Here is a 26,121-nt window from a genome sequence, read left to right on the forward strand (position 1 = left end):
ATATTTCCTTCCCTGGGAAGCATCCCTGGGATCCTGACATCTTAGGAGGCTTCCTCACATTCCTGGTTGAGTTAGGTCTGTGACTCATCCTTTCTATCACACTGCGTTGCACTTTACGGGTTTCTTGTCTGTCTCTTTCCTTCATGTCTATCAGCTCTTTAAGGACCAGAACTTTTTTTCTCTTTTAAATCTCCATTTCCTGGTCCATGAGAGTACCTAACACTACTTGGGTTTAAAGTAAAGTAAACATTTGTTGATAGTAAATGGTACAAGTTATAGTAACCCAAAAGCTAACCTGGCCTTCTTAGGCCTATTAAAAACAAACAAAAACAAAGACAACCCCTTTGTACAGTTATTTTCACATCACCCATATCCTTAGGAACTTCATACTTCATAGACTACTAGAAACAGGTTCTCCTGCCGGAAATAAAATTGTGTTTTCTGTCCAATAATGTCATAGCTGAGTGAGCTAGGAAGATCCAGGTCTATTTCCATTATGGTGTGTCCACATGCATTAGGGGCTGGCTGGAAGTGGTAGGTGAGTGCTGCAAGGGAGTGGTATGGAAATTATTATAAGAAGGATTCACCTGCTCCTCTGGATTCCTGTGGTTCCCACAGGAAAAAAAATTTTAAAGTAGTGGGCAAGGTTATTCGAGAAAGTAAAAGTGCAGAGTCGGGGAGAAAGTGGCTCTGCAGAGCGAGCTTGGGCCAAGTAAGAGGAAGAAGCAAGATAAAGGAACACCCCGGAGAGGAGGGTGGGCTATCGTGAGGAAAAGCCAGGATAGCCTGAGATGTTTAATGACTGAGAGCTTGAATGTCTATGATGGTCTAACTTCGATGATTTTTATAGGAATTTCTGAGTCTTCAGTTTTCAATAATTATTAATAAAGAGGAAGAACTTCCGCCGAATAAACAGGCTATCTCTAATGCACTGACCATTTTTTTTTTTTTTTTCGGTACCGGGGATCAAACTCAGGACCTTGCCAAGCGTGGTGCCCCTGAGCTACATCTCCAGCTCTGTAACTTAGTTTTTTAATTTGTAAGTTAAATTACAAATTTTGACCTTTGGGTTCTGGTTTTTGTCTTTTTAATTCTTCTGCGGGCCGGGGTGGGGGACAGTGATCAACGCGGCATTTGGATGGAAGAAATAGTTGGCCTTCTTTACAAGCTGAGATGCAAGGTTGTAGGGCCGACCCTGCAGTGTGCTGCCGTGTCCTCCCTTTTCTCCGTAAGCTGACCGTGTACCAGTTGCCACACACTCCCTGCATCACCGCGGTCGTTCTCATTTTCACCCACGGAAAGCGCAGCTCAAGCTCAGGGTCTTGCCTTCGGTAGCTCTGGGCTGGTAACTCCGCGCCTCGCGCCCTCGTCAGCGGTGCCCTGCCGCCCACCCCTTGCTCAGCGCTCAGCTCAGGCCGCCGCGGTGGCGGTGCCCGGGGCTGGGGGCCTGGCGGGGCGGGGCGGGGCTGCGAGACCAGGTCGCACGCCCGAGCTCGCCCGCGGCCGGCCTGGCTCTTCCCATCCCCCAGCCCGGCCAGCCAGCGAGCGAGAGACCATCGAGCTGCCGGCCCAGAGCGTCGCGCCGGCTCGCTCGTGACACCCGCCGGGGCGGGGCTGATGGAGACCGGGGAGTGAAGCGAGCAGCCGGGAAGGGAGCGAGCGCTACCCGGCCTCGCAGCGCCTCGCCGTGGCCGCGGCCGGAAGCGGTCTCGTCTGCCCTTCGGCGCTGGATCCCTGACGCACGGAGCTCGAGAGCGAGAACGAGAGAGAAAGGGTAGAAATGGCGGCTCCGCTCAGATCCCGCTGAGGAGAGCGAAGCCGGCGGAGGGTCTGTGCTGCCGGCTTGCAGGATCGCTCCCGCCTCGCTCCGCGGCCGTCTGGCGCTGCCTTCCCTTCCTCGGCCCAGCTGCCGCCTGCCCTCGTCCGCGCTCCGGAGGGTCGGGCCGGCTCGTCGCTCCAGCCCGCCTCAGCTCCGCCGGCCTGATCGTCCGGCCGGCGGGCCGCCTTCCTCGGCTCTCCGGGCGCGGCGCGGGCTCGGTCCGCGCCCCGGGCCATGGTGAACACCCGGAAGAGCTCCCTGCGGCTTCTCGGCTCCAAGTCTCCCGGGCCTGGGCCTGGGCCTGGGGCCGGAGCGGAGCCCGGGGCGGCCGGCGGCAGCAGCCATTTCATCTCCTCTCGGACCCGCTCCTCCAAGACCCGCGCTGCCAGCTGCCCGGCCGCCAAGGCCGGGGGAGGCAGTGGCGCCGGGGTCGCCGCGGACGAGGCCCGGGTAAGAACGCGGCGCCCGCTTCCCGAGGCTGCAAGCGCCGGCCGGGCCGCCCGGGCTTTGTCTGGCCGGGTAGGGGGCAGGAAGCCTCCAGCGGACGCCGCTCAGGCGGCTGTAGACTGGGTCTGCGGGTGCAGCGGAGGGTGGCACTGCCGAGGGGCCGCGGGCACAGTTCTTTTGTGTAAGGAACAAGACTTGCGTCCAGGGGAGCGGGCTTTGGGGTCCTGTTCGGGGCTTTAGAACAATCTGCTTTCTGTGTCCTTGTCCTACCTCAGAGGGGAATTTCAGGGGAAGCGAGAGTGAAGGGCCGGAATCCTTGTGTTGGAAGGGCTGGAAAAGAGAAGTGAAAGTTTTCTGCGGTGTCAAACCCTTCTTGAAAGTGTGTCAGTTTCTGCCGCTGTCTTAACTCCAGCGTACTCTCAGTTTGGGGGTGGTTCAAGTTGGTGAGGAAGTGAACGGAGCTCCAGTTGGCAGCCAGACAAGGATGCTGAAAAAAAAGTTTGTAGCTGCTCTGACACTAACTTTAAAAACAAAACCAACGCTGTCGCCTCTCCAGGCGGGAGAGATCAAACGTGGAACTGTACTGGAATAACCAGACAGCTAGCTAACCAAGGTTCCGGTGAGACCGGAGCGTTCAGCTCGCCGGAGCATGTCGAAGGAAAAGTCCCTACCTTGTGTGGTTTTTTTGATGTCTACATTTTGCTTGTTAGAGAAATAATTTACAAAAGGTGAATTAACATCTCGTTGTCGTACACCTGCAAAAGTGGCATTTGAAGAAGTGATGATTTAGTTCTTCAAAAAATGATGGAAAGATCTTGAAATTTTATTACCTACAGTGTAAAATGCTAAAAACCTAGAATAGATTTATTACTTTAAAGATATTGACAAGTATGTATGAGATTGGTTCTGAATTTAGAGAAAAGGCTAGAAAGAGACTAACTTACTTAAGAGTAAGTTGCCTGGAAAATGCTGTTTATATAAGATACTCCTTTAAATCCATATCATTTTGTTATTATGGGGTGGGAGCAATATTTAAGATTCATTAGGGGTCTACAAGATTGCTGTTTGTGTGTGCCTTTTCTCTTTGTGTCTCACACTGTTTTGACACCAATCAGAATGGGTCTGGGTACATGTAATAGAAATATTTTATCACTGCTCTGAAATAGATCACTGAAAATAGCTATTGGCCTTATTTGCTAAAAATATGGAAAGTATTTTTTAAAACATCCTGCTTAATAAGTAGGAACTTAAAAATCCTCAAGGTTGAATTAAGAAAGCTAAATCTGAAAGTTGTGCAAACTTTTAATTCTGAAAACTATGGTTTCTGTAGGTATATTTCTAAACATATACAAGTTTATTAGCTTACTGATGTTTTCATATTTTAAAATAACTAAGAAAAGGTCTATCCTGTATAATTGAGTCCAAATAAAATATTTAGAGTGTAAGCTTATAATTGTATCGAGCCATGAATGCCCTAGTCTCTTAGAGCAGCGTCAGACTCGTCTGAAGCAATTAGATCAGTTTGTGGTCCCATTTTAAATGAGTTCATGGATATCATGCTGTCCTTACCCCTGAGGAATAAGGTCAAGCAGCTGTTATGGAGATATTGAAAGGCAAGGAATCAATAATTCAGTGTAGAGATGAACATTTGGTAGCTTTTAAATTGCTACAATGAAAGATATTAGAGCTCTTTCTAGAACATACTAAGGAAATGTTTTAAGAACCCTTTTTAAATGTTTTCTTTTTTGGTGATACCGGGGATCGAACTCAGGACTTTGCCCCTGTGAGGCAGGCACGGTGTCACTGAGCTATATCCCCGGCCCCTTTTAAAATGTTTTATTTTTTAATTTTTTGGGTACTAGGGCTGGAACTCGGGACCTTGCATTTGCGAGGCAGGCGGCGGCACCACTGAGCTAAATCCCCAACCCATTTTTGTTTTAAAAGTCCATAAATAATAGGCTACTGAAGATTCATTCTGGAATACTTTTTTCAGTTTAAAAAAAAAATTGTGTTATGCCTGTAGTAGATGATGGAATGATTTAGTGTCTCAGATTTTAGAGACTTTCTAATATATTCTGAGTGATTGGAGCTTTAGAACAAGTTGAGTTGTAATTCTGAATTTAAGTTTATGGAATACACATTCAAGAAGCAGCCAGGCTGGGGATTTAGCTGAGTGGCACTGCACCTGCCTCACAAGCAGAAGGTCCTGAGTTCGGTCCCCAACACCAGGAAAAAAAAAAGAAGCAGGTTTGTTTTATATTCCTGAAGTGGGTTGATTTCAGTGTGGTTAGTACTTCCTCTCCAGTTAGTTTTACGTTATAGGAATTTACCACTCCCAACTCTTCATCCCCTTTCCTGATTTCAGTTCCTTTGGGTAAATAGAAGTGAGATTGCTGGTTCTGTTTGTGTTTTGTTTGTGGAGGATTCTTCATACTATTTTCTATGGTAGTTTGTATCATTTTGAAATTTATCACTATATTTGGCAAGTTTTTGATTTTTCAGTCTGGTTTTCCTTTTCTTTTTTTTTTGAGGCAGAGTCTTGCTATATAGTTTAGGCTGACCTTGAACTCACTGTGTAGTTCAGGCTGGCCTCAAACTCACCTCAATCCTCTTGCCTTAGCCTTCTGAGTGCTGGAATTACAGTCGTTGCCACCATACCCTGTGGTTTTTCATTTTTTGATTGTGATAAATTTATTTTCATTATTTCTTCAGTTTTTAATTTTCTTTTTCATTCCTTCTGGAACTCATTTGACCTGAGTTTTTTTCTCTTTTTTGGTACCAGGGATCAAACTCGGGTCCTTGTGCTTGCAAGGCAGGTGGCGGAACCACTGAGCTAAATCCCCGGCCCCTTGGAACTTATATTATGTACATGTTGGCGCTTTAAAGAAAATTTTGTCCCTAAACTGATAAGTAAGGAAACCATTTTTAGTAGCACCTTTGATGGCATGCTGGAGAAGTTTGCTGACACTGCGAAAACAAGTCTTTAGCCTTATTAAAGTAGGCTTCTGTGGACCCTTTTGGTGTCCATGTGCTATGTCTCACACTTGTGAGAAGATAAAACCTTAAAGTTATTTGCTGCCAAGTTCATTTCTTTCACAACTACCTCAGTGCTTACACTTAGGGTGAGTGTTGTATATTGATTGTGCAAGCAAAAAAAAAAAAAACAACCCAGTGCAGAGCTGTACTTTTTAAGTGACACATTGATAAGAAGTTTATGTATGCATGGCACAGTAGGAGAAGCTTATTAAGGTATTTGTACGAACAAAACTGGCAGCACAAGTTGGTGAGCTTGTGGGTGGTTTTTGTGTTAAAGATGTAAAAGAAGGGCCGGGGTTGTAATTCAATGGCCTGGTGCCTGCCTGGCAAGTGCAGGCTCCTGAATTCAATTCCTGGTGCCAGAAAAAAAAATTAAAAGTATTTTATTTTAATTACAAATTTTTTCTTTTTTCCTTCCTTCTTTCCTTCCTTGCTTTGTCTTTGTTCCTTTTTCTTGTAGTACTGGGAATTGAACCCAAGGGCTTCACACTGAGCTACATACCCAGTCTTTTTTTTTTTAAATTAAATATTTTGAGATGGTCTTACTAGGTTGCCCAGACTGGGCCTGAACTTCGGATCCTCCTGCTTCAGCCTCCCAGAGTGCTACTATGCCTGGGTCAGTCTCTTAACTATGTCACTTTACCCTCTGAATTTGTTTTATTTTATTTTATTATTTTTTGAGACTGGGTCTTGCTGTATAGTTCAGGCTGGTCTTGAACTCACCCAGTCTTCCTGCCTCAGACTCTGGAGTGCTGGGACTACAGGTGTGTGCTACGACGCCCGGCTACCCTCTGAATTTATTAGATGGGAGAATTGGGGGCGGTGATATTTGTCCAAAGCTATAAAAAATATTTAGAAGTAGCAGTTCAGCTTGAATTAGAAGTGTCTTACATTGCTATAGTTGAATGAATTTATGCGCCAGACCTTGGAGATGAAAGAATAAGCAAGACTGTTTTTGGTATTGGGGATTGAATATAGGGCCTAATACCTGATAGGCACGTGTTCTAACACAGTGCCACAGGCCTATCCCTATGGAAGACTCGCCCTCAGCTCTGGCAAAATATTGTTATTTCAAAATTGTGATAGCACATAAATACACAGGGGACCCTTCCATGCTTTTCTAATTTTTCCAGTTCATTCTTCCTAGGGATAACCACTAAAGTTGGGGTACATCCTTCCAGATCATTGCATATATGGGTTGCTTATGGTTTTTTTTTTTTTTTATGTCTGTATTTTTAAATAGAAATAGAATCATACCCTGTATACTTTTTTTTGTTTTTGGTACTGGGAAATCAAACCTCTGGCCTTGTGCATGCTAGCCTGAGTTAACCTCAGCCCTTTTAAAACTGTTGTTATGAGGGTCTAACCAGTTGGTCTCAAATTTGTGACCCTCCTGTCCTTGCCTTTGGAGTACTTGGGGTTATAGGTAAGCACTGCGCCACCTGGTATATACAATTTCAATTTTTATTTTTGCAGTATTGGGAGTTGAACCCAGGGCCTTTGCACTAAGCTATCTCCCCAGCCTTTATTTTTCTTTATTATTGTTATTGCTTTGAGCTCACTAAGTAGCCCCAGCTGGCCTCAACTCTTGGCATTTCTCCTGCCTCAGCTTCCAGAGTGCTGGTATGACAGCCTTTATTTTTCATTTTGAGACAGGATCTCGATAAGTTGCCCAGGCTGGCCTCAGACTTGGGATACTCCTGCCTGAATAGTGTTTCTGATCGTTGATTTTCTGCTTAACTGTATTGTGTACATTCTTTCATATGGCTCTTCTTGATGGCTTTCTAATACTGTACTTTATTATATCATATCATTTACTTATTTTTTTTCTGTTGGTGTGCAGGCTGTCTCCATGTTTTTATCATTATAAATAATGTATCAGAAAACAACCTATATAGAGGTGAAAGGCTTGTGTGTATTTTAAATTTTTATAGATTTTGCCGTTACAAAGAGGCTAAAGAAGTACTCTGTAACAGTGTGAAGTGTTTAAACCATTAGGACTGATTGAAGGAGTTAGGTTGGAACTTGCTGGCTGGGAAGGTGAGGACTGTGTTGTTACTAAGTATCTTTAGTATCTGACACAAAAATAGGCGCTTAATAAATGTTTGTGGAAGGAGTGAATCACTGAAGATAATGAATGAGATCATACAATTATATTACTCCTACTAAGCCTAATAAGTATCTTTACCTGAGTCTATATCCAGTGTCAGGTTGTAAATGTGTAGTAAGTATTTGTTACTTATATTGCCACATTGATCCTTGTAACAATCTTACCAGGTAAATAGTAGTTTCTAGTTCCTAGTAGTTTCCCCGCCCACACTTATATAAACATAAATGAATAAATCAATGAGAGGAAAGTGAAAGCTGTTCTTTAAAGTAATGTGGATGCTGAGCGTGGCAGTGTACACTTGTAATCCCAGCAGTCAGGCTGAGGCAGGAGAATTGCTGCAAGTATGAGGCCAGCCTGGGCTACATAGTGAGTTCAAGGATAGCCTGAACTACGTATAGCCAGACCCTGTCTCAAAAAAAAAAAAAAAAATGTAGTTTCTAAGTCACAGTGATAGTGCTGTAGCATGGGATTGGTTCTATCTAACTTCCAAGCATGTGACATTTTTCAGTACTCACATTGTCTCTTTTTCATTTTAAGGAATGTAATATTTTTAGGTTAAAAGCGAAAACTAGGGGCCATGGTAGCACATGCCTGTAATCCCAGTATTTGAGAGGCCGAGGTAGGAGTTTGAGGCCAGCTTTGGCTACCCAGTGAGTTCAAGGCCAACCTAAACTATGCAGTGAGACCTTGGTTTCCCCCAAAAAGGCTGAAAACTGCCTTTCAGATTTTTAAATTTTGATCTTTTTGAGATAATATCTCACGTGTAGACCAAGCTGGTCATGAACCTCAATCCTGCCTCAGCCCAGGTGCTGGGATTATGGGCAAGCACCACCAAGTTTTTTCTTTTTTTTTTCTCGGTACCCGGGATCGAACTCAGGACCTTGCACTTTCAGCATCACTGAGCTAAATCCCTGGCCCTCACCACCAAGTTTTTATTTGGAAGAAAAGTGCATTTTAAATTATCAGTAGGAACGTGTACTAATAAAAATAGGGGAAAAAAACTCCCGAAACGAATTAAACAGCAATAAATACCCTCAGGACCCTTGAAACTTTAAAAAATAAATAAAATAATTCATAGGGTCTTTTAAAAATTTTTCTATGACTTCTTAGCCATCTAGTTGCTTCTATGTGTTTTTTTTATTTCTGTGTTTCCTAATGATTGCTTAGACATAATGTGTAATCCTTGCTTCTTCTTGGGATACTTAAGAAAAATTTAGGACATTTTGCATGTTTTAGGACTTTGTAGAATTGTATTAGTTCTCAGTAAAGAACAGTCTGAGTTTGTTTTTTGCAGCCATGGTAACTGCTACCTCTGTGCATTCTTTTATAAATGAAAGAAAAAGAAATTGACTGCACCTCTAAGCTTTCTTGTGGAAACTGGAGTACTGTTTTAAAAAAGAGTAGACAAAAAGGCTGTCTTATTAAGGAAATTGGAAAGATTGATTGCATCCTTATGCTTCCTAACCTAACTGGGGGAAGTGTTCCTTTTCTGTGTTCTGTTCTGTCTTTTGTCTCTTTGAGGATCTTTTTCTCATCAGTTATCCCTATCTGTCAATTTACTTATGTATCCACCTACCTACCTACCTACCTACCTACCTATCTATCTATAGTCTCTGTGCTGCCCAGGCTGGCCTTAAGCCTGACTTCCTCCTGCATCACTTTTCCAGGAAGCTGGAATCACACACACAAGCCACTGAAGCTGGCTTATAAATTTTGTTTTAGTCTCCTCTGTGCACTGTACTTTCTTTACTTTGGGTACAATAAATCAGATTGTCTTACTATTTTAAAAAAGAAAATCTTTTCTTCTACTTTGTTAAACTCTCTTTCTCTGTCTCTGTTTATATCTGTGTGTCTCTCTATGCCACTCTCTCTCTCTTTTCCTTCTCTCTCTATTATTTTGTAGTATTGGAAAGTGAATCCAGGGCCTTCACACTGAACTACTTTACCAGAATTTAAATTTTTTTTTTAAAAAAAAATTTGAGACAGTGTCTTGCTAAATTGCCCAGGCTGAGCTTGAACTTGCTGTCCTCTTTCTGCATCCTCCCAGAGTATTGGCATCATAGGTGTGCACATGCCTGACTTGTATTTCTTTCCTAATTTGATTCATCCTATAAAGAGTGGCTCTGCAAACGTTACCTGTAGTTTGTCTTCACGAACTCCGTTCTTCACCTAGTAATTTCCTCCCAGCTTTGCACAGAAACTACCCTGTTATAAGAAATGATAAAGCTGGCCTGGTGGCACACACCTAAAGCAGGAGTTTGAGGCCAGCCCCAACTATATAGTGGACCCTGTCTCAAAAACCTTGAACTCACCATGTAGCCCAGGCTGGCCTTGAACTCCTGATCCTCTTGCCTCAGCTTCCCCAGTGGTGAGATTATAGGCGTGCACCACTATGCCTGGCTATCAGTGCTGTGTTTCTCTAATGATCAGCAATGTTGAGCATTTTCCCATGCATTGATTGGCCATTTGTATTTTTTCTTTTGAGAAATAATCTATTCATTTCAGTTGCCCAGTTTTTTGGTTTTTGAGACAGGGTCTCAGTTTGTAGTTTAGGCTGGGCTTGAACTCACTATGTAGCCCAGGCTGGCCTGGAACTCTCAGAGATCCTCCTGTCTCAGCCTCCTGAGTGCTGGGATTATAGGCGTGCCTAGATCAGTTGCCATTTTTGATTGGGTCTTATATTCTGGGGGATCTGATTTGGCTTTGAGTTCTTCACATATTCTAGATATTAGTCCTCCTGTTTGAGGAATACCTGGCAAAACATTTTCCCCATTCTGTAGATTATCTCTTCATTCTGTTGTTTCCTTTGCTATACAGAAACTTTTTATTTTGATATTACTCCATTTGATGATCACTTATGTTACTATTTTGTTTTATTTATTTATTTTTGGTCTTCTTTTCTTTTTTGGTATCAGGAATTGAACTCAGGGCTTCATGCTTGCTAGGCAGGTGTTGCACTGCTAAGCTACATCCCAGGGTCTTATTTATTTATTTAAAAAATTCATACATTTAGATATACATTATAATCACATTCATCATAGAGAATTTGTACCTGTACTTGATATATCTTGCTTCTTTTTTTCCCCCATTCTCCTACCCTCCCTTCAATGCATCTTCCCCTCCTTATATACAAAAGCTTTGTTTCCAATTTTCTTCTATTTTTCGTTTTTTTTAGTCCCTTCCTTCCTTTTCTTGCTCCCCTCCCTTATTCCCCTTCCCATTTGAACACTTTCTTCCTACTTCACAATATCTGTCATAGCTTTTGGCCCTTATTTACACTTTTGGTTTCTCACAGCAGAGAAACAATGTGCTATTTCAGTATGTGGGTCTGATTTATTTTACTTAAGAGTATGGTCTCAAGGTGTATCCATTTTTCTATAAATGTCAGAAGCTCATCCTTCTTTATGGCAGAGTAGTGCTCCATTGCATATAAAAAAACACTACTTTATCCATTTGTCCGTTGATGGGCATTTGGGCTCTTTGCAAAATTTAGCTATTACAGACTGCCACTGTAAACATGAGTGTGCATATATCACTGTGGTATGATGCTTTTAATTCTTTTGGGATGATATCCAGAAGGAGAATAGCTAGGTCAGATAGAACCCCTAGTTTTATTTTTTTCACGAATCTCCATACTGATTTCCACAGTGGTTGTAGCAGTCTACACTCCCACCAGCAGTGGAGAAGGGTTCCTTTTTCCCCACAGCCCTGCCAGCGCTTGTTATTGGTTGGTCATCCTCCACCTTCCCCGTACATTTGTTATTGGTTGATTTTCTGATGATAGCCACTGTTTCTAGAGTGAGAAGGAATCTCAGCATTGTTTTAATTTGGATCTCTTGATTGACCAGTGATGTTGAACATTTTTTTCACATATTTATTTGCTGTTTCTACTTTTTCAGCTCAGAGTTGTCTATTCATGTCAGATGCCCATTTTTGGATTGGGTCTTTAAACTTGGTGGGGGGAGGTCTGATTTTTTGAGTTCTTTATATATTCTAGATAATATTCTTTTACCTGAATAGCTGGTAAAAATTTTTTTCCACGCTGTGGGTTGTCTCTTCACTGTGTTGGTGGTTTCTCTTACTGTGCAAAAAGCTTTTTAGTAAGATGAGGTCCCAGTTGTTGATTCTTTGTAGTTTTTCCTGTGTGGTCTGGGTTTTGTTCATGAAGTCTTTGCCTACTCCTATGTCTTCCAGCCGATTTAGTGTTTCTCTTTTAATATTTAGACCTTTGAGCCATTTCAATTTTAGTGTAGTGTATGGTAAAAGATTTGGGCCTAGCTTCAGTCTTTGGCATTGGAAAGCCAGTTTTTCCAACACCGTTTATTTATTTATTTGGTACCGGGGATCGAACTCGGGTCCTTGCACTTGTGCAGCAGGCGGCAAAACTACTGAGCTAAATCCCTGACCCTCCAGCACCATTTATTAAAAAGGCTGTCTGTCTTCCAGTGAATGTGTCTGGCTCCTTTATCTAAGATAAGGTGGCTGAATCTGTTTGGAGTTGTTTCTGCATCTTTTAGTCTGTTCTTTTGCCAGTACCATACTGTTTTTCTTTTGTTTTGTTGTTTTAAATCACAGTAGCTTTTGTAGTATAATTTCAAGTCAGGGATTGTGATGCCCCCTGCCTTGCCTTTGTTGCTCAGAATTGCTTTGGCTATTCTAGGTCTCTTCTGGTTCCAAATGAATTTTAGGATTGTTTTTTCTAATTCTGTGAGATATGCTGTTGAAATTTTCATTGGGATTGCATTAAATCTGTTTAGCAACTTTGGAATTATGATCATTATCACTATATTGGTTCTTCCTTTTCAAGCACTAGGGATACCTTTCCATTTGCTGATATCCTCTTCGATCTCCTTTTGCAGAGTACTGTAATTTTCAATGTAGAGGTCTTTTACTTCTTTTGTTAGATTGATTCCTAGGTATTTCATATTTTTGGATGCTATTGTGAAAGGTGTTGTTTCTCTAATTTCTCTCAGTGAGTTTGTTATTTTTACAGAGAGACTATTGAGTTTTGAGTGTTGATTTTGTGTCCAGCTACACTACTGAATTTATCAAATCTAGAAGTCTTTGGGGGTCTTCTATGTAGAGTATCATGTCATCTGCAAATAATGATAATTTAACTTCATCCTTTCCTATCCTTATTCCTTTTATTTCTTTCTCTTGTCAATTGCTGTGGCTAATGTTTCCAGAACTATATTGAACAAGAGTGGTAACAGTGGACATCCTTGTCTTAGTCCTGATTTTAGAGTGAAAGCTTTCAGTTTTTTTCCATTTAGTATGATGTTGGCTGTTGGTTTGTCATAGATGGCTTTTATCAGATTGAGATAAAGACAATCTACTCTTAATTTTCTGTAGAGTTTTTATCATGAATGGTAGTTAGACTTTGTCAAATGCTTTTTCTGCATCTGTTGAGATGATCATATGGTTTTTGTCCTTGGCTCTGTTAATATATTACATTTATTGATTTGCATATGTTGAACACTGGATTTCTGGGATGAATTCTACTTGATGATGTTGAATGATCTTGATGATTTGCTGCATTGTTTGCCGGTATCTTATTGAGGATTTTTGCATTTATGTTCATTAGGGAGATTGGCCTGTAGTTTTCTTTTTTGGTTGGATCCTTCTCTGGTTTTAGTGTCTAATGCTTGCTTCCAGAAATGAATTTGAGAGTCTTGCTTCCCTTTCAATTTCATTAAAGAGTTTGAGAAGTAGCGGGATTCAGATCTTCTCTAAATTTCTTATAGAATTGAGCAGTGAATCTCTCAGGGCCTGGACTTTCTTTGTTGGTAGGTTTTTAATTATATCTTCAATTTCATTGACTAATATTGGTTTATTTAGAATTTTTATATCTTGATTTGGCTTTGGTAATTCATATGTATACTGGAATCTGTCCATTTCTTCTGTGTTTTCCATCTTATTAGAATACTAGTTCTCGAAGTAGGTATTGATGATCTTCTGCATTTCTGCAGGATCTGTTGTGATTTCATCCGTTTCATCCCCCCCCCCCCCCCCCCCCGCACCGGGGATTGTACTCGGGACCTTGTGCTTGCGAGGCAGGCGGTTGAAGTACTGAGCTAAATCCCTGGCTCTTACCCTTTTCATTCCTAATTGCATGGATGTGAGTCTTTCCCCTTTTTTTTGACTAAGGGTTTGTAAATTTTATTTCATCTTTCAAAGAACCAACTCTTTGACTCATTGATTCTTTGTATTGTTCTTTTAGTCTCTAATTTGTGCTTTGATGTTTATAATTTCCTCCTTCATATGAGCTTTGGGCTTGACTTGGTCTTCTTTTCCTAGAAGCTTGAGGTTCAACATTAGGTTATTTGAGCTCTGTTTTTCTGATATGAGAATTCACTGCCATAAATTTCCCTTGTAGGACTGCTTTCGTTTTGTCCCCATAAGTTCCAGGGTATTGTATTGGCATTTAATTGTAGAAACTGTCTACTTCTCTAATTTCATCTGTGACCCCGTTGGTTGCCCAGGAGGGTGTTATTTAATTTTCATGAGTTTATGAATTTTTTGTGGTTTCTTTTGCCATTGATTTCCAGTTTCATTGCACTATGGTCTGATAATATGCATGGGATAATTTCACTTCTTTTGCATTTACTTAAGCAAATTTTATGAGCTATGATATGGTTTGTTTTGGAGAATGTCCCATGTGAAGCTCAGAAGAATGTGTATTCTGATATTGTGGGGTGGGACATTCAGTAGATTCCTACTAAGTCCATTTGTTCAAAAGTTTGGTTCAGTTCTGATATTTCTTCATTAACCTTTTTGTCTAGTTGGTCTATTTGTGACAGTGGGTATTGAAGTGTCCCCCATTACAATTGTATTAGTGCTTATTTGATTTTTCATGTCTGTTAATATTTGTTTTATGTAATTGAGTGTGGTGATATTTGGTGCATATATATTTATGATTATTATCTCTTCCTCTTGGATTGTTCCCTTTACAAGAATATAATGACCTTCTTTGTCTCTCTTAATCAGTCTTGGCTTGAAATCTACTTTGTTTGCAAATAAAGTAGCTACCCCTGCTTTTTTCCAGGTTCTTGTTGCATGGAATATTGTTTTCCATCCTTTGACTTTGTCTGTGAATTTCTTTTTGAGTAAAATGTGTTTCCTGTATGCAGCATATTGTTGGATCTTGCTTCTTGATCCATTCTGTCAGTCTGTTTCTTTTGATTGGTGAATTGAGTCTATTTGCATTGATGGTTATAACTGGTATGTATTGACATCCTTGTCATGTTATCTTCCTGTTGATGGTTCCCTTTCTTTCCCCTCTGTTTAATTACTTGCCTTTCCTCATGGATTCATTCTGTCGGGGTTCATGGAGTTTTAGTCTTTATTATCTCTTTCTAGAATGTCTTTGAGAACATTTTGGAGTGCTGATTTGTGGTGGTCATGAATTTCTTCAGGTATTCTTTGTCATAGAAATATCTTCTCCATTGGTTTTGAAAGATAGTTTTGTGGGGTTCATCAATCTGGATTGGAGGTTGTTTTCTTTTAAAGCTTGAAATGTTTCACTCCATGCTCTTCTTGACTTGAGGGTTTGTGTTGAGAAGTCTGCTGTGATTCTGATGGGCTTTCCTTTATAGGTGATTTGTTTCTTTTCTCTAACAGTTTTTAACATTCTGTTCTTTTGTTCAGTTTCTGGAATCTTGACTGTTACATGCCTTAGAGTAGATTTTTTTTTAATGGCTAATTGGAGTTGTTAAATGGCTCACTTATCTGTATGTCAAATTCTTTTTCCATGCTTGGGAAGTTTTGTTGTTTGCACTATCTCCTGCTTTTTCATTGACTGATCAATTTTATGTTATTCTTGTTTGTATCATCTAGTAGCTGTTAGATTGATTTTCCATGGTCCCTTGCCATTCTTTTCATGGTCACTAACTTCAGTCCTGTCTTCTAGATCTGATACTCTGTCTTCACATTAGCCACTCTGCTGTGCAAAGTTTTCAATGAAAATTTTTTTTTTTTTTTTGGTACTGGGGATTGAACTCGAGTCCTTGCGCTTACAAGGCAGGCTGCGGAACCACTGAGCTAAATCCCCGGCCCTTCAGTGAAATTTTTAATCTCCTAGATATGTGTTTGAATCTGTTTCATGGATTCCATTTCTTTCCTATGTTGGGCATTCATGGTTTCCATCATTTTTCTAAACTCTAGTTTTAAAAAATCTGTATCTGCTTTAGAGTCAGTAACCAAGTCTTACATTATGGTCACCATCTCTGTAGTTATATGAGGGATTATTTCTGATTTGATTTTTTTCTAGAGCCTCATTCATCTACTGTATTACTTCTGAGGTTACCATGGAAGTGATTCCAGAGATTCCAGGTGTGTGGCTTTCAGATTGTTCCATCTCATTAACCTCTGGGCTTGTCTTTGGTGAGCTGGATGTCTGGGGTTGAATCTTGGTTAAGTGTCTTCTCATTTTTTTTTTTACTTTAATTCCTGGGTTGATGCTTGTAAATTACTTATTACAGGTAGCTTTATTGCTAGTATTTAGAACATTTAGGAAATGATTACTTCTCAGAGATGTCTTCCAGGTGTAGCTGGTTCTTGGATTTTGAGTTTGTTGCAAGATCCTACCTCTTCAATTTATTGGGGAGGAGAAGTTGCTGCCTTTTTGTCCTAGGGACTGGCCTGTAGTATTTTTTATGACCCTCAGGCATTCTCAGTCTTGGTATACCAGGAAGAACAACTGATTAGAATGCTTATGTCACCTTGGCTAAAGTAGTACAATCAGTAATAACAGTAGCATCAAACATAGCCTAGAAAATGACAAACTGTGGTAACTATTAATTTGGCACCTTTAACTGTATCAACTATTTTTATGGTTATGTAACAAAATCTAAAACAAACTAGAAAATTGTAGACAGTAAATATGCCCTCAATATGGCAATTTTACCCTCAGGGGAGAAAATTTAAAAGTGGTTGAGGAAAAAAATAGAGAAATATAAGAAGAGGAAAAGATTAGAAGCAAGCTGGAAGACAAAAATGGTTACTTGAACTTTGGGAAACTGATGACAGAGAAAGAGCAAAGGAAGAAATAAAAACAAGAACAAAATAGAACAACAGGAAAACTAGAAACATTGTTCACACCCACATAAAAAGAGGAACAATCAAGAAAAAACAAAACGAAAAAGAAGAGAAGAAAAAAACATGTCTACTTCAGGGCGTATCTCTGTAGTCACTGGTAGAGTGGGCTGACAGAGCCCAGATATGTGTTGATTAATCCCAGCAAGCCAGCTGTAGGTTTACAGTGGGATAGTGGATAATCCCAGCAAGCCCACACCTGTAGTTCCATTGAAGTTCAAGCTGGTTTCCAGCTGTGAGGCTGGAACCTGATTTGTTGAGCCTGCAATACTCTATGTGCCTCCTGCCAGCTTGAACTCAGCCCCTTGACTTTTTGCAGAGCCACTCAATGGATCTAGCCTGCAGCAGCTCTGAGTTCTGAGCTCAAATGGCCTCTCTCTGAAATGACTACTGCTAATCGCCCTCTCTTGGGGGACATCTGAGCCCAAATAATTCATTGGTCACTCCAGTTTGCTGCATCTGCTTCTTCATTCCACAGGTGTGTTTCTCCATGGAGGCCTCTGGGTTTGCCAGTAGTCACCAGATGTTTGCAGGTTTGAGCTGCCCTTATACCTGTATAGTGAGTGAGGGCTCATGGAGAAAGATCATTTGCCATCTTCTTCAGCATTGAGGTCTTACTCTTCACTCTCCCTGTGGGCTTCAGTTCTTGCTTCAGGTCTTTGCTGGGTCCTGGGGACCCATTTCTTTCCTTTTTTATCTTCCTTACATTGCTATATTCCAGTATCTGGACACCAAATCTTACAGAGCTTGTTTCTCTTCTGTTCACCATTCTTCCAACTTCCAGAAAGTCCCATCTGTTTTGTGTTTTAGGAGAAGGTCTCATTTTGTAATGTAGGCTGGCCTTGAACTCAATATTTAGCCCAGGCTAGCCTCCCAACTTGCAGAGATCCTTCTGCCCAGCCTTCTGAATGCTGAGATTGCAGGTATATGCCACCATGACTAGTCTGTTTATGTTATTTCTTTTGCAGTTGGTGTTCTGTTCAGAAAGTCCTTGCCTTTGCCTATGTCTTCAAAGGTTTTAAATTACTTTATCTTCCAGCAGATTGTTCCTATTTTAACATTTGGATCTTTGAACCATTTTGATTTTAGTTGAGTCCACTGTGAGAAATAAGGGTCTAGATTCAGTTTTCTGCAGGTGCATAGGGAGTTTTCTGAGCACCATTTGTTAAAGATACTATCTTTTCTCCAGGGTATGTGTACTTTTGGCCAAAGATCAGATAGGTGAATGTGCCTGGAGCTGTTTCTGCATTCTGTATTCTGTTCCATTGATCCACTTGTCTATTTCCATTCCTGTACCTTGCTGGTTTTTTTTTGGTACCGGGGATCGAACTTGGGTCCTTGCGCTTGCGAGGCAGGCGGTGGCACCACTGAGCTAAATCCCTGGCCCTTTGCTGTTTTTTTTATCATGAATGTTGGAGTTTATCAAAGGCCTTTTCCGCATCAATTGAGATGATCATGTGGCTTTTGTTTTTTGATTTTGTTTATATCCTGAGTGCTGGGATAACAGGTGTGGGACGTCAGGCCTGGCCTGTTCAGGACTTTTGAGGCTATGTTCATTAATGTGATTGACCTGTGGTTCTCTTTTGGTTGTTTTTTTTCTTTGGTTTTGGAATCAGGGTCATGCTAGCTTCCAGGAATGATTTTGGGAGCACTCTTTCTCTTTAAATTTCATTAGGGTTTGAGGAGTGTTGGCATTAGATCTCCTCTACAGTTCTTGTAGAATTCAATAGTGAATCCATTGTGACCTGAGCTTTTTTTAGTTGGTAGTTTTTTAAATTCAATTTTAGTACCTGATACTGGATTATTCAGGATTTTCATGATTCACTTTTGATAATTCATATGTATCTAGGAAGCCATCCATTTCTTCTGAGTTCTCCATTTTATTAGAGTGCAAGTTCTCAAAGTAGTTATTAATGATCTGGATTTTGGCAACATCCGTTGTGATTTCAACTTTTCCATTTCTAATTGCATTTATTTGGGTTTTTTTTCTTTCTTTCTTTTTTTTTTTGTAAGATTGGCTAGGGGAGCTCAGTGGTTTCGCCGCCTGCTGTGCAAGCACAAGGACCCGACTGAGTTTGATCCCCGGTACCAAAGAAAACCAAAACAAAACAAAGTGACAGAGACACCTAAGTAACCAGTCCTGTTGCAGGTTCAGTTTAGCAATTGCTTGGTCCAACAAACTTTACATGAAGAGGGTGAAATTTGCCTCCCACCCAGGAGCAATTCTTTGGGCTGGAGATTTAGTTCAGTGGTTCCGCCGCCTGCTTCGCAAGCACAAGGACCCGAGTTCGATCTCAGGTACCAAAAAAAAAAAAAAAAAGATTGGCTAGGGGTTTGTCTTTGTTTTTTTTGGTACCAGGGATTGAACTCAGGACCTTGAGCTTTCAAGGCAGGCGTTGCGCCACTGAGCTAAATCTCTGCCTGCCCCCCCCCCCATTTAATTCTTTCAAAGAACCAGCTCTATGATTCACTGATTCTTTGAATTGTTTGTTAAGCTCAATTTCATTAATTTCTGCTCAGATCTTTATAACTTTCTTCCTTGTAATAACTTTGGATTTAGATTATTCTTGTTTTTCTAGGACCTCAAGGTATCTCCACTAGCTTACTTGTTTGAGATCACTCTTTTTTTCTGATGTGGACATTCAGGGCTATTATAAGACTCCTCCTTAGGACTATTTTCATTGTGTCCCATAGGTTCTGGTTTGTTTATTGGCATTATGGTCTGATTTTTATTAACTGTCTTAAGTTTTTCTGTGACCCATTGATTATTTAAGATAATATTGTTTAGATTCCATGCGTTTGTATAATTTCTGTGGTTTCTCTTGCTATTGATTTTTTTGTTTCATTGCACTGTGATCTGATAATGCACGTGTTATAATTTTAACTCTTTTGCAATTAAGCTTGCTTTATGGGCTAGCATATGGTCTATTTTGGAGAAAGAACTGTGTGCTGTGAGAATGTATATTCTGTGGTGGAATGCTGTAGATACCCATCAGCCAGTTTGTCGGTTTGGTTCAACTCTGGTATTTCTTTGTGTGTGTTTAAAGAAATTTTTTTTTTGTGTAGTTGAATTATTTGGGACAGTGGGGTTTTGAGATCCCTCATTATAATTATGTTGGTGTTTATCTGGTTTTTTATGTTCAGTAGTGTTGGTTTTATGGAGTGTGCAAATGTTTACTCTTCCTGTTGAATTGTTCCTTTAAATGTTCTGACCATCTTTGCATCTTTTGATCAGTTTTGGCTTCACGTTCACTTTGTCTAAACTCGATAGTCCTCCAGCCTCAGCCTCCTGAGTGCTGATATTACAAGTGTGTGCCACTACAACTGGCATCTTTTGTCTAAAATTAAAATAGATACTTCTGCTTTTTCTGGGTTCCTGTTGCATGGAATATTGTTTTCTATCCTTTGATATGTATTTATTTGGTACTGGGGATCGAACTCGGGACCTTGCACTTGCAAGGTAGGCGGCAGAACCACTGAGCTAAATCCCTGGATGATTTTTAAAAAATTTTTTTTATTTTTTTGGTACTGGGTATTGAACTCGGGTCCTTGTGCTTGCGAGGCAGGCAGTGGAACCACTGAGCTAAATCCCTGGCCCAGTTTTTATTTTTTAATGGTAGCAAAGTTTTACTGACGATAGGAGAAGAAATAGGCTCTGCAGACTGAGTTTGGGCCACATAAAACTTGAAAAAGAAGTGCATCCCGCAGAGTGAGGTTGAACTGCCATGCAGGAGTGAACACAGTGGCCATCTATCCTTTGATTTTTTTTTTTTTTTTTAAACAGGAGAATGTTTAATCTATTCCAAAAACACATAAGGAAATGAAGGGAAATCATCTACGTACAAAAGATGACTTATGTTACTGTCTTCACGCTCTTATTCCCAGAATCCTAAGGCTTGATGTCTGTGGGACATTATCTGTCCTTCAGAGACTCCATTCTACTCAGAAATAAATTACATCCATCTGTAAAAAAGTTCTGTCCGCTGAAGCAAAAAGGGAGATAGACAGGAAGGAGAAAGGAACATCAATTTACAGTAACCTGATTCAAAAAACAGCTGGGGACAGCGCAGGGACATCCTGGGCAGCTTGGCCTCTCTGGTGCTCTGGTGTAGGCAGAACCCATAAAAACTAGACTGGCCTAGGGAATCTGTAGTCAGTCTGCATTCAGCGACAGCTTCAGTATTCTTATTCACTCTCCTCACCCTTCAAGCCTCCTGCTGGTTGACGTCATCATTATCCCTCCTTTTCCAAATATGAATGTAAGCCTCCAACAGTGTGATCATCTGGGGCAGGATGTCCGTCACCTGGAGGTCTTGTAGTTCATGCCATTTGCCAGTCCCCTGATGGAGATGTGGATCCGGTAGGATCCCCCTGAGGGCTTGCTGTCTTGCACGCTGTTGGCCATAAGGTCGTAGGTGGTGTTCCTGTGGACTGCGTGTACTTCTTCAGACAAGTATTCTCTCCGATCCACATTTTTTTTTTTTTCTTTTGGTACCAGGGATCGAACTCAGGACCTTCCGCTTTCTAGGCAGGTGCCAGAACCACTGAGCTAAATCCCCGGCCCTCAGATCCACATTTCTAATAGGGAAGTTGACAGTTGCTGGAGTCTCACCACAAAGTTGTTCTTAGTGAATCTCGTGATTCAAAAGATGAGGTATGGAGGCCGCTTGGTGAGCTGGAAGCGCTTCAGAAAGTTCTCCTTGCAAGTCTTCCACTCCTTCTCAGTGATGCTGCTGGACTTGGCCAGGATGTTGGAGAGTGGCCTGGGGGATGACGAGCTGCTCCTTTTCGTCCTCGTAGGGCAGGGCAGTCGGGAGGTCCAGCGTCAGGTACATAAATGTGAACTCCACCATTGTCTCCTGGCACTTGTCATGATGGGGCAGCTGCTCCTTTTTTTTTTATTTAGCTGCTCCTTTTCTTCTGCTGGCAGATCAGGATGGGGAAGGTTTTAGTGAAGATCCTCATAGACCCCTGGAAAGCACCAGTCACAATAGTCTTCTTTTTCTTCTTTGTGTCCCCAGAGCGGAGTGTAGGGCATTCAGAAACCAAGACAAGAAGTCAGTTCTGTCCCCTTGTTTGGTGATCTGAAAAGTCTTTTTGCTGCAAAGAACAACAGCCTGAAGCCTCTCATGGGGAGAGACGTGTGCCTTCAAATTTCGAGGGTTCCACAGCTTTATCATCAGCTCTCCAAAACGCTGCACCAGCAAGAACATGATATCCCCTGGGGGGCGCTTGATGGTCTTATAATTATCTTCTTCCAGGAAGTAGTTTCGAAGAGGAGGAGCATCCCTGAAGGACAGCATTGGCATAGTCGTTGGCCTTTATGTTATTCAGTCCCACGGTACCCGGTAGGTAAGTGGTACCATCATATGCCTGGGACAGTTTGGCCTGCTTGTCCAGGTTTGCAGTCCGCTGCTTTGTGAAAGTAGGCTTCAGCACGTACGTGATGTCCTCCAGTGAGGAATCGAAGCTCATAGTTGTCTGTAAGGTAGTAAAACTTGAGGGTGTGGAGGGAGGTTGAGGAAGACGTGGTGGCTAAATTGGACGCTGTGAATGTAGGCATGAATTTCAAACCCCGGCCTTGAGAGTACTTGCCACACACCAGACAGGCATGTGCATTGATACGCGAGAGGGAGGCAGAGCACAGTTTCTCAAAGTCAAAATCCAGCACACTCCTGTTAATGGTATCTAGGTATGGCCAGTGGCGGCTCCTCCTGTCCTCAGAATGCACATGGCCATTCTTTGCTCCCGCTCGGGCTCCACGTCCTCGTTGGCCTGCGTTCCAGCTTCACCCGCACCGCTGGAACTGGGGGTGCCGAGGCATCGCGAGCGCTTGCCGGCTCGACCTGCCTTTTCACGCGCACCGGGCTGCCCCGTGAGCTTGCCGGATCAGGCTCCTGCTTCCGTTCTCGCTCCCGCTTTACGCGACCTCTCATTTGATTTTTAATCTGTGAATTTCTTTTTGAATTAAATGTGTTTCCTATATACTGAATTATCGTTGAGTTTTGTTGCTTCCTCCATTCTGCCAACCTGTGTATTGTTTTTTGGTACTGGGGATCGAACTCAGGACCTTGTGCTTGCGAGGCAAGCGCGGTGCCACTGAGCTAAATCCCCAGCCCCAACCTGTGTATTTTGATTGGGGAATTGAAACCGTTCACATTGAGAGATGTTACTGAAAGGTACTGACTTATCTGTATTATTGGTTTATTTTCCTATTGCTGATTCATTCTCTCTTTTTTTTTTTACCCCTCCTTTCTGCTTAACTGCCCACGCTGCCTGGCATTTTTATTTTGTTAGATATTTTTGGGAATTTTTGGTTTCATTGCCTTTTTCTAGTATATCCTTGAGAAGGTTTTGGAGTGCTAGTTTGGTGGTCCTGGATTTCTTGAGGTGCTCTTTGTCACGGAAATACCTAATTTCTCCATCAATATTGAAGGAAAAATTTGAGGCTATAGAAGTCTGGATTGGGAGTTGTTATCTTTTAGGGCTTGAAACACTTTCCTCCAGGCTCTCTTGGCCTTTAAGGTTTGTGTTGGGAAATTTGCAGTAATTCTAACAGGTTTACCTTTGTAAGTGCTTTGTTGCTTTTCTCTAGCAACTTTTAAGATTCTGTCCCTGTGTTGGATTTATGGTGTTTTGACTGTAAAGTGATGTGGAGAGGTTCTCTTTTGATTGTGGCTGTTTCAGGTTCTATATGCCTCACTTATTTGTACATTTAATTCTTTCCCTGTATTTGGCAAGTGTCCTGCTATTATATCTATAGACAAGTTTTTTTTTTTTCCTTTGGTACCTGGAATTGAATTCAGGATCTTGTGCTTGCCAGGCAGGCATGGCACCACTGAGCTAAATCTTGGCCCTGTAAATAGGTTTTTTTTTAATGCCCTTTTTGCTGAATTCTGATTTTTCACTTATTCCAATTAATCTCAGATTAGTCTTTGCATTGATATAGGGAAAATAGATGTAACTCCCAAACCTGCTAGATATCTGAAATGGCAAGTTCATGTGCTCTAAAATTGAAGAATGAATTCTAGGAATAAGGAGGATTAAGAATAGGAAAATATATTGAGAGAAAGATAGCTTCTGTCTAAAAGAGAAGGGGAACTGGAAAGTGGATTACCTGCCCACCCTGCTTCTCAAAGGTGTTTTATGGGACAAAGCCATGAGGTGAGGCAGGTTCAAGGTGGGACAAAATTACAGTCAACTAGTAAGATTACAAGTACAGCCGCTTAGGTGATACTGATCCAGTGGGAAATCACAAGGTGGGACAAACCTATGATCAACCAATAAGATTATGACAGGTATAGTTGCTTAGGTAATACTAATTAAATGGGGATCAAATGTAGCAAGTATACAAGGACCAAGCAAGGATTTTCTATAAGGGGTATGTGAGGGATCTTTTCTAGAAGAGGTGGCTAAGATTTCGGTCCCCCACTCAGGTGATTGATACCTGTTTAGAATATCAATCACTGCTATTCATCCCTAGGGGAAGCACACTGGTATAGTAGTTTCTCTTCTTTTACAGTGCTGGTCTTCACCCTCCAGTGAATGTGTCTTGATTGTCGTCCATATTGGCTCCTTAAGTGCCACCCCTGTCTTAACTGCCTACAAGATATCTAATTAACTTATCTATCTACAATAGCATCATCTAGTACCAATTGGACTCTTTTTTCATGCACTCTCTCTCTCTCTTTTTTTTTTTGAGACAGGATCTCACTTTGTGGTCCAGGCTGGCTATGAACTCACAGTCTTCAGAGTGCTGGGACTACAGGTGTGCGTTACCATGTCCAACTCTTTTTTTTTTTTTTGGTACCAGGGATCAAACTCAAGACCCGACTCTTGTTTTTAAGGTTTCTGAGTAATTGGTCTTTGAAAACATCCCTATCTTATAATTCTGATATTCTGTCCTCACATTGGTCACTTCTGCTGCCCATATTTTCAATATAATTTTTAGTCTCATATTTCTGTTTGGAGCCTTTTCATGGACTAATTCTTTCCTAAATTGGTCATTCATATTTTGTTATTTTTTGTTTAGCTCAGCTAGCTTTTCATTAGTGTCTTGTGTAAGCTCCCTGATCCTTTTTTCGTTTTTGTTTTGAGACAGGGTCTTGCTATATAGTTCAGACTGGCCTGGAACTCTCAGCAACTCCTCCTGGCTCAGCCTTACGAGTGCTGGGATTACAGGTGTGTGCCACCACACCTGGCAAGAAATCCACATTTATGGAATAACCGCTAAGACAGCCCAGATACTACTGACATTTAGCAAATACATTCTAAATGGAACAGTTCTACTTCCACTAATGATAAAAGGAATTCAACAGTAATAATAGAGTTAACTCTCTATAGATTAATAAAGGTTAATGGTTATACTATTAAGCATACATAGAGGGTTGGAAACAGTAGAATGCAGGAGGAAAAATTTCAGAGAGTTGAACAATGAGAAAGGCAAAGGAGGAGCGAGAAGTGAGAGAAAGGATCCTGTTAAAAGAGTAGAAGGAGGGCCGGGCATGGTGGCACATGCCACCCAGGGCTCTGGATGCAGAGGCAGGACGATTGCTGTGAGTTCGAAGTCAGCCTGAGATACATAGTGAGTTCAGGGTCAATCTGAACTACAAAGTGAGACCCTGCCGAGCTGGGGGTTAAGCTCAGTGGTTTTGGCGCCTGCTGCACAAATGCAAGGACCTGAGTTCAATCCCTGGTACCAAAAAAAAAAAAAAAGCGAGACCCTGTTTCAAAAAACCAAAAAAAAAAAAAAAAGTAGAAGGATATTTATAGAGTTAGATAAGGGTAACAGAAAAAAAAATGAGATAAAAGATTTAAAAAAAGCATAAGAAAAAAATAATATAGAGTCTAAGATAAGGAAAAATTAAAAGAAACTAATGAAAAGGAAAAGAGAAGGGAAAAAGAAGAAAAAAGAGGCAAAAGAAAACCACAAAAAGAAGTACAATGGAAAATTCCCCAGACCCCAAGGAGCTAGTGAAGAAGAAAGAGGAAAGGAAAAAAAAAAGAAAGTCCAAAAACAGACAAAATTTTTTTCTCAGCCTTTTTTTTTTTTTGTACCAGGGATCGAACTCACGACCTTGTGCTTGTGAGGCAGTTGGTGGAACCACTGAGCTAAATCCCTGGCCCTCTCAGTCTGTTTTTGAATGAGTGTTTCTGTTCCTGAATCTACAGTTTTGGAATCTGTCATTTCACGGTTTTCTCTGCCTAGCCTTTTTGCCTGTGAGTTTGTGAAGTAACCCCCACTATAGAGGCCCTTGTGTTTACCCCAGGTTGTGGCACTGTCCATACTGAGGCATGTCTCTGCTCACTCCTGTAGATAAGGAAGGCAGTCAGATCCTAGATCCGTGTGGTTGCAGGCAGTAAGGCTACGGCTCAAGTAAATGCCCACTACTTTTAGACCCAGTGCAACTCAAGCCAGGCCTGGACTCCCACCGCAGGGCACAGGGCATGTATCTTTCCTGGCCAAAGCTCAACCCCTCAGTGTGTCCAGTCTGCTCCCTGTCAGCAGCTCTCTCGTGGCCCTGACCTAGACACTGGGATGGTAACACTGGGGACCCTGAAGTAAAGCCATCCCCAGTTGTTCTGAGCCCTAGATTCAGTCACACCCTTCCTGGAA

At 41.5% G+C, this 26,121-nt stretch overlaps 1 protein-coding gene and 1 pseudogene across 19 annotated transcripts in view; one reads left to right on the forward strand and one right to left on the reverse strand.

The window, feature by feature from the left end:
• Atad2b (ATPase family AAA domain containing 2B) overlaps positions 1 to 26,121 on the forward strand; it is a 168,161-nt gene that overhangs the window by 9,138 nt on the left and 132,902 nt on the right. For 3 of the 19 annotated variants that reach the window (XR_015453239.1, XR_015453238.1, XM_087216622.1), the window contains exon 1: positions 1,607 to 2,269. The exons of 9 other annotated variants lie outside the window; for them this stretch is intronic. Coding sequence is in view for 8 of the 10 variants with exons in the window: in XM_087216622.1 (XP_087072748.1) it covers positions 2,054 to 2,269 (216 nt within the window). In the remaining 2 variants the exon portion in view is untranslated. Of the gene's footprint in view, positions 1 to 1,605; positions 2,270 to 26,121 lie in introns of those variants that run through there. 7 more of the 19 variants (XM_087216614.1, XM_087216615.1, XM_087216617.1 and 4 more) reach the window with 4 other exon arrangements.
• Positions 20,596 to 22,441, reverse strand: LOC106008873 (ubiquitin carboxyl-terminal hydrolase 39 pseudogene; annotated as a pseudogene).

This window comes from Heterocephalus glaber, unplaced genomic scaffold (genome assembly GCF_053883595.1).
Source record: "Heterocephalus glaber isolate CG9 unplaced genomic scaffold, H.glaber_assembly_v1.0 deba00001457, whole genome shotgun sequence".
Classification (NCBI taxonomy): domain Eukaryota; kingdom Metazoa; phylum Chordata; class Mammalia; order Rodentia; family Bathyergidae; genus Heterocephalus; species Heterocephalus glaber.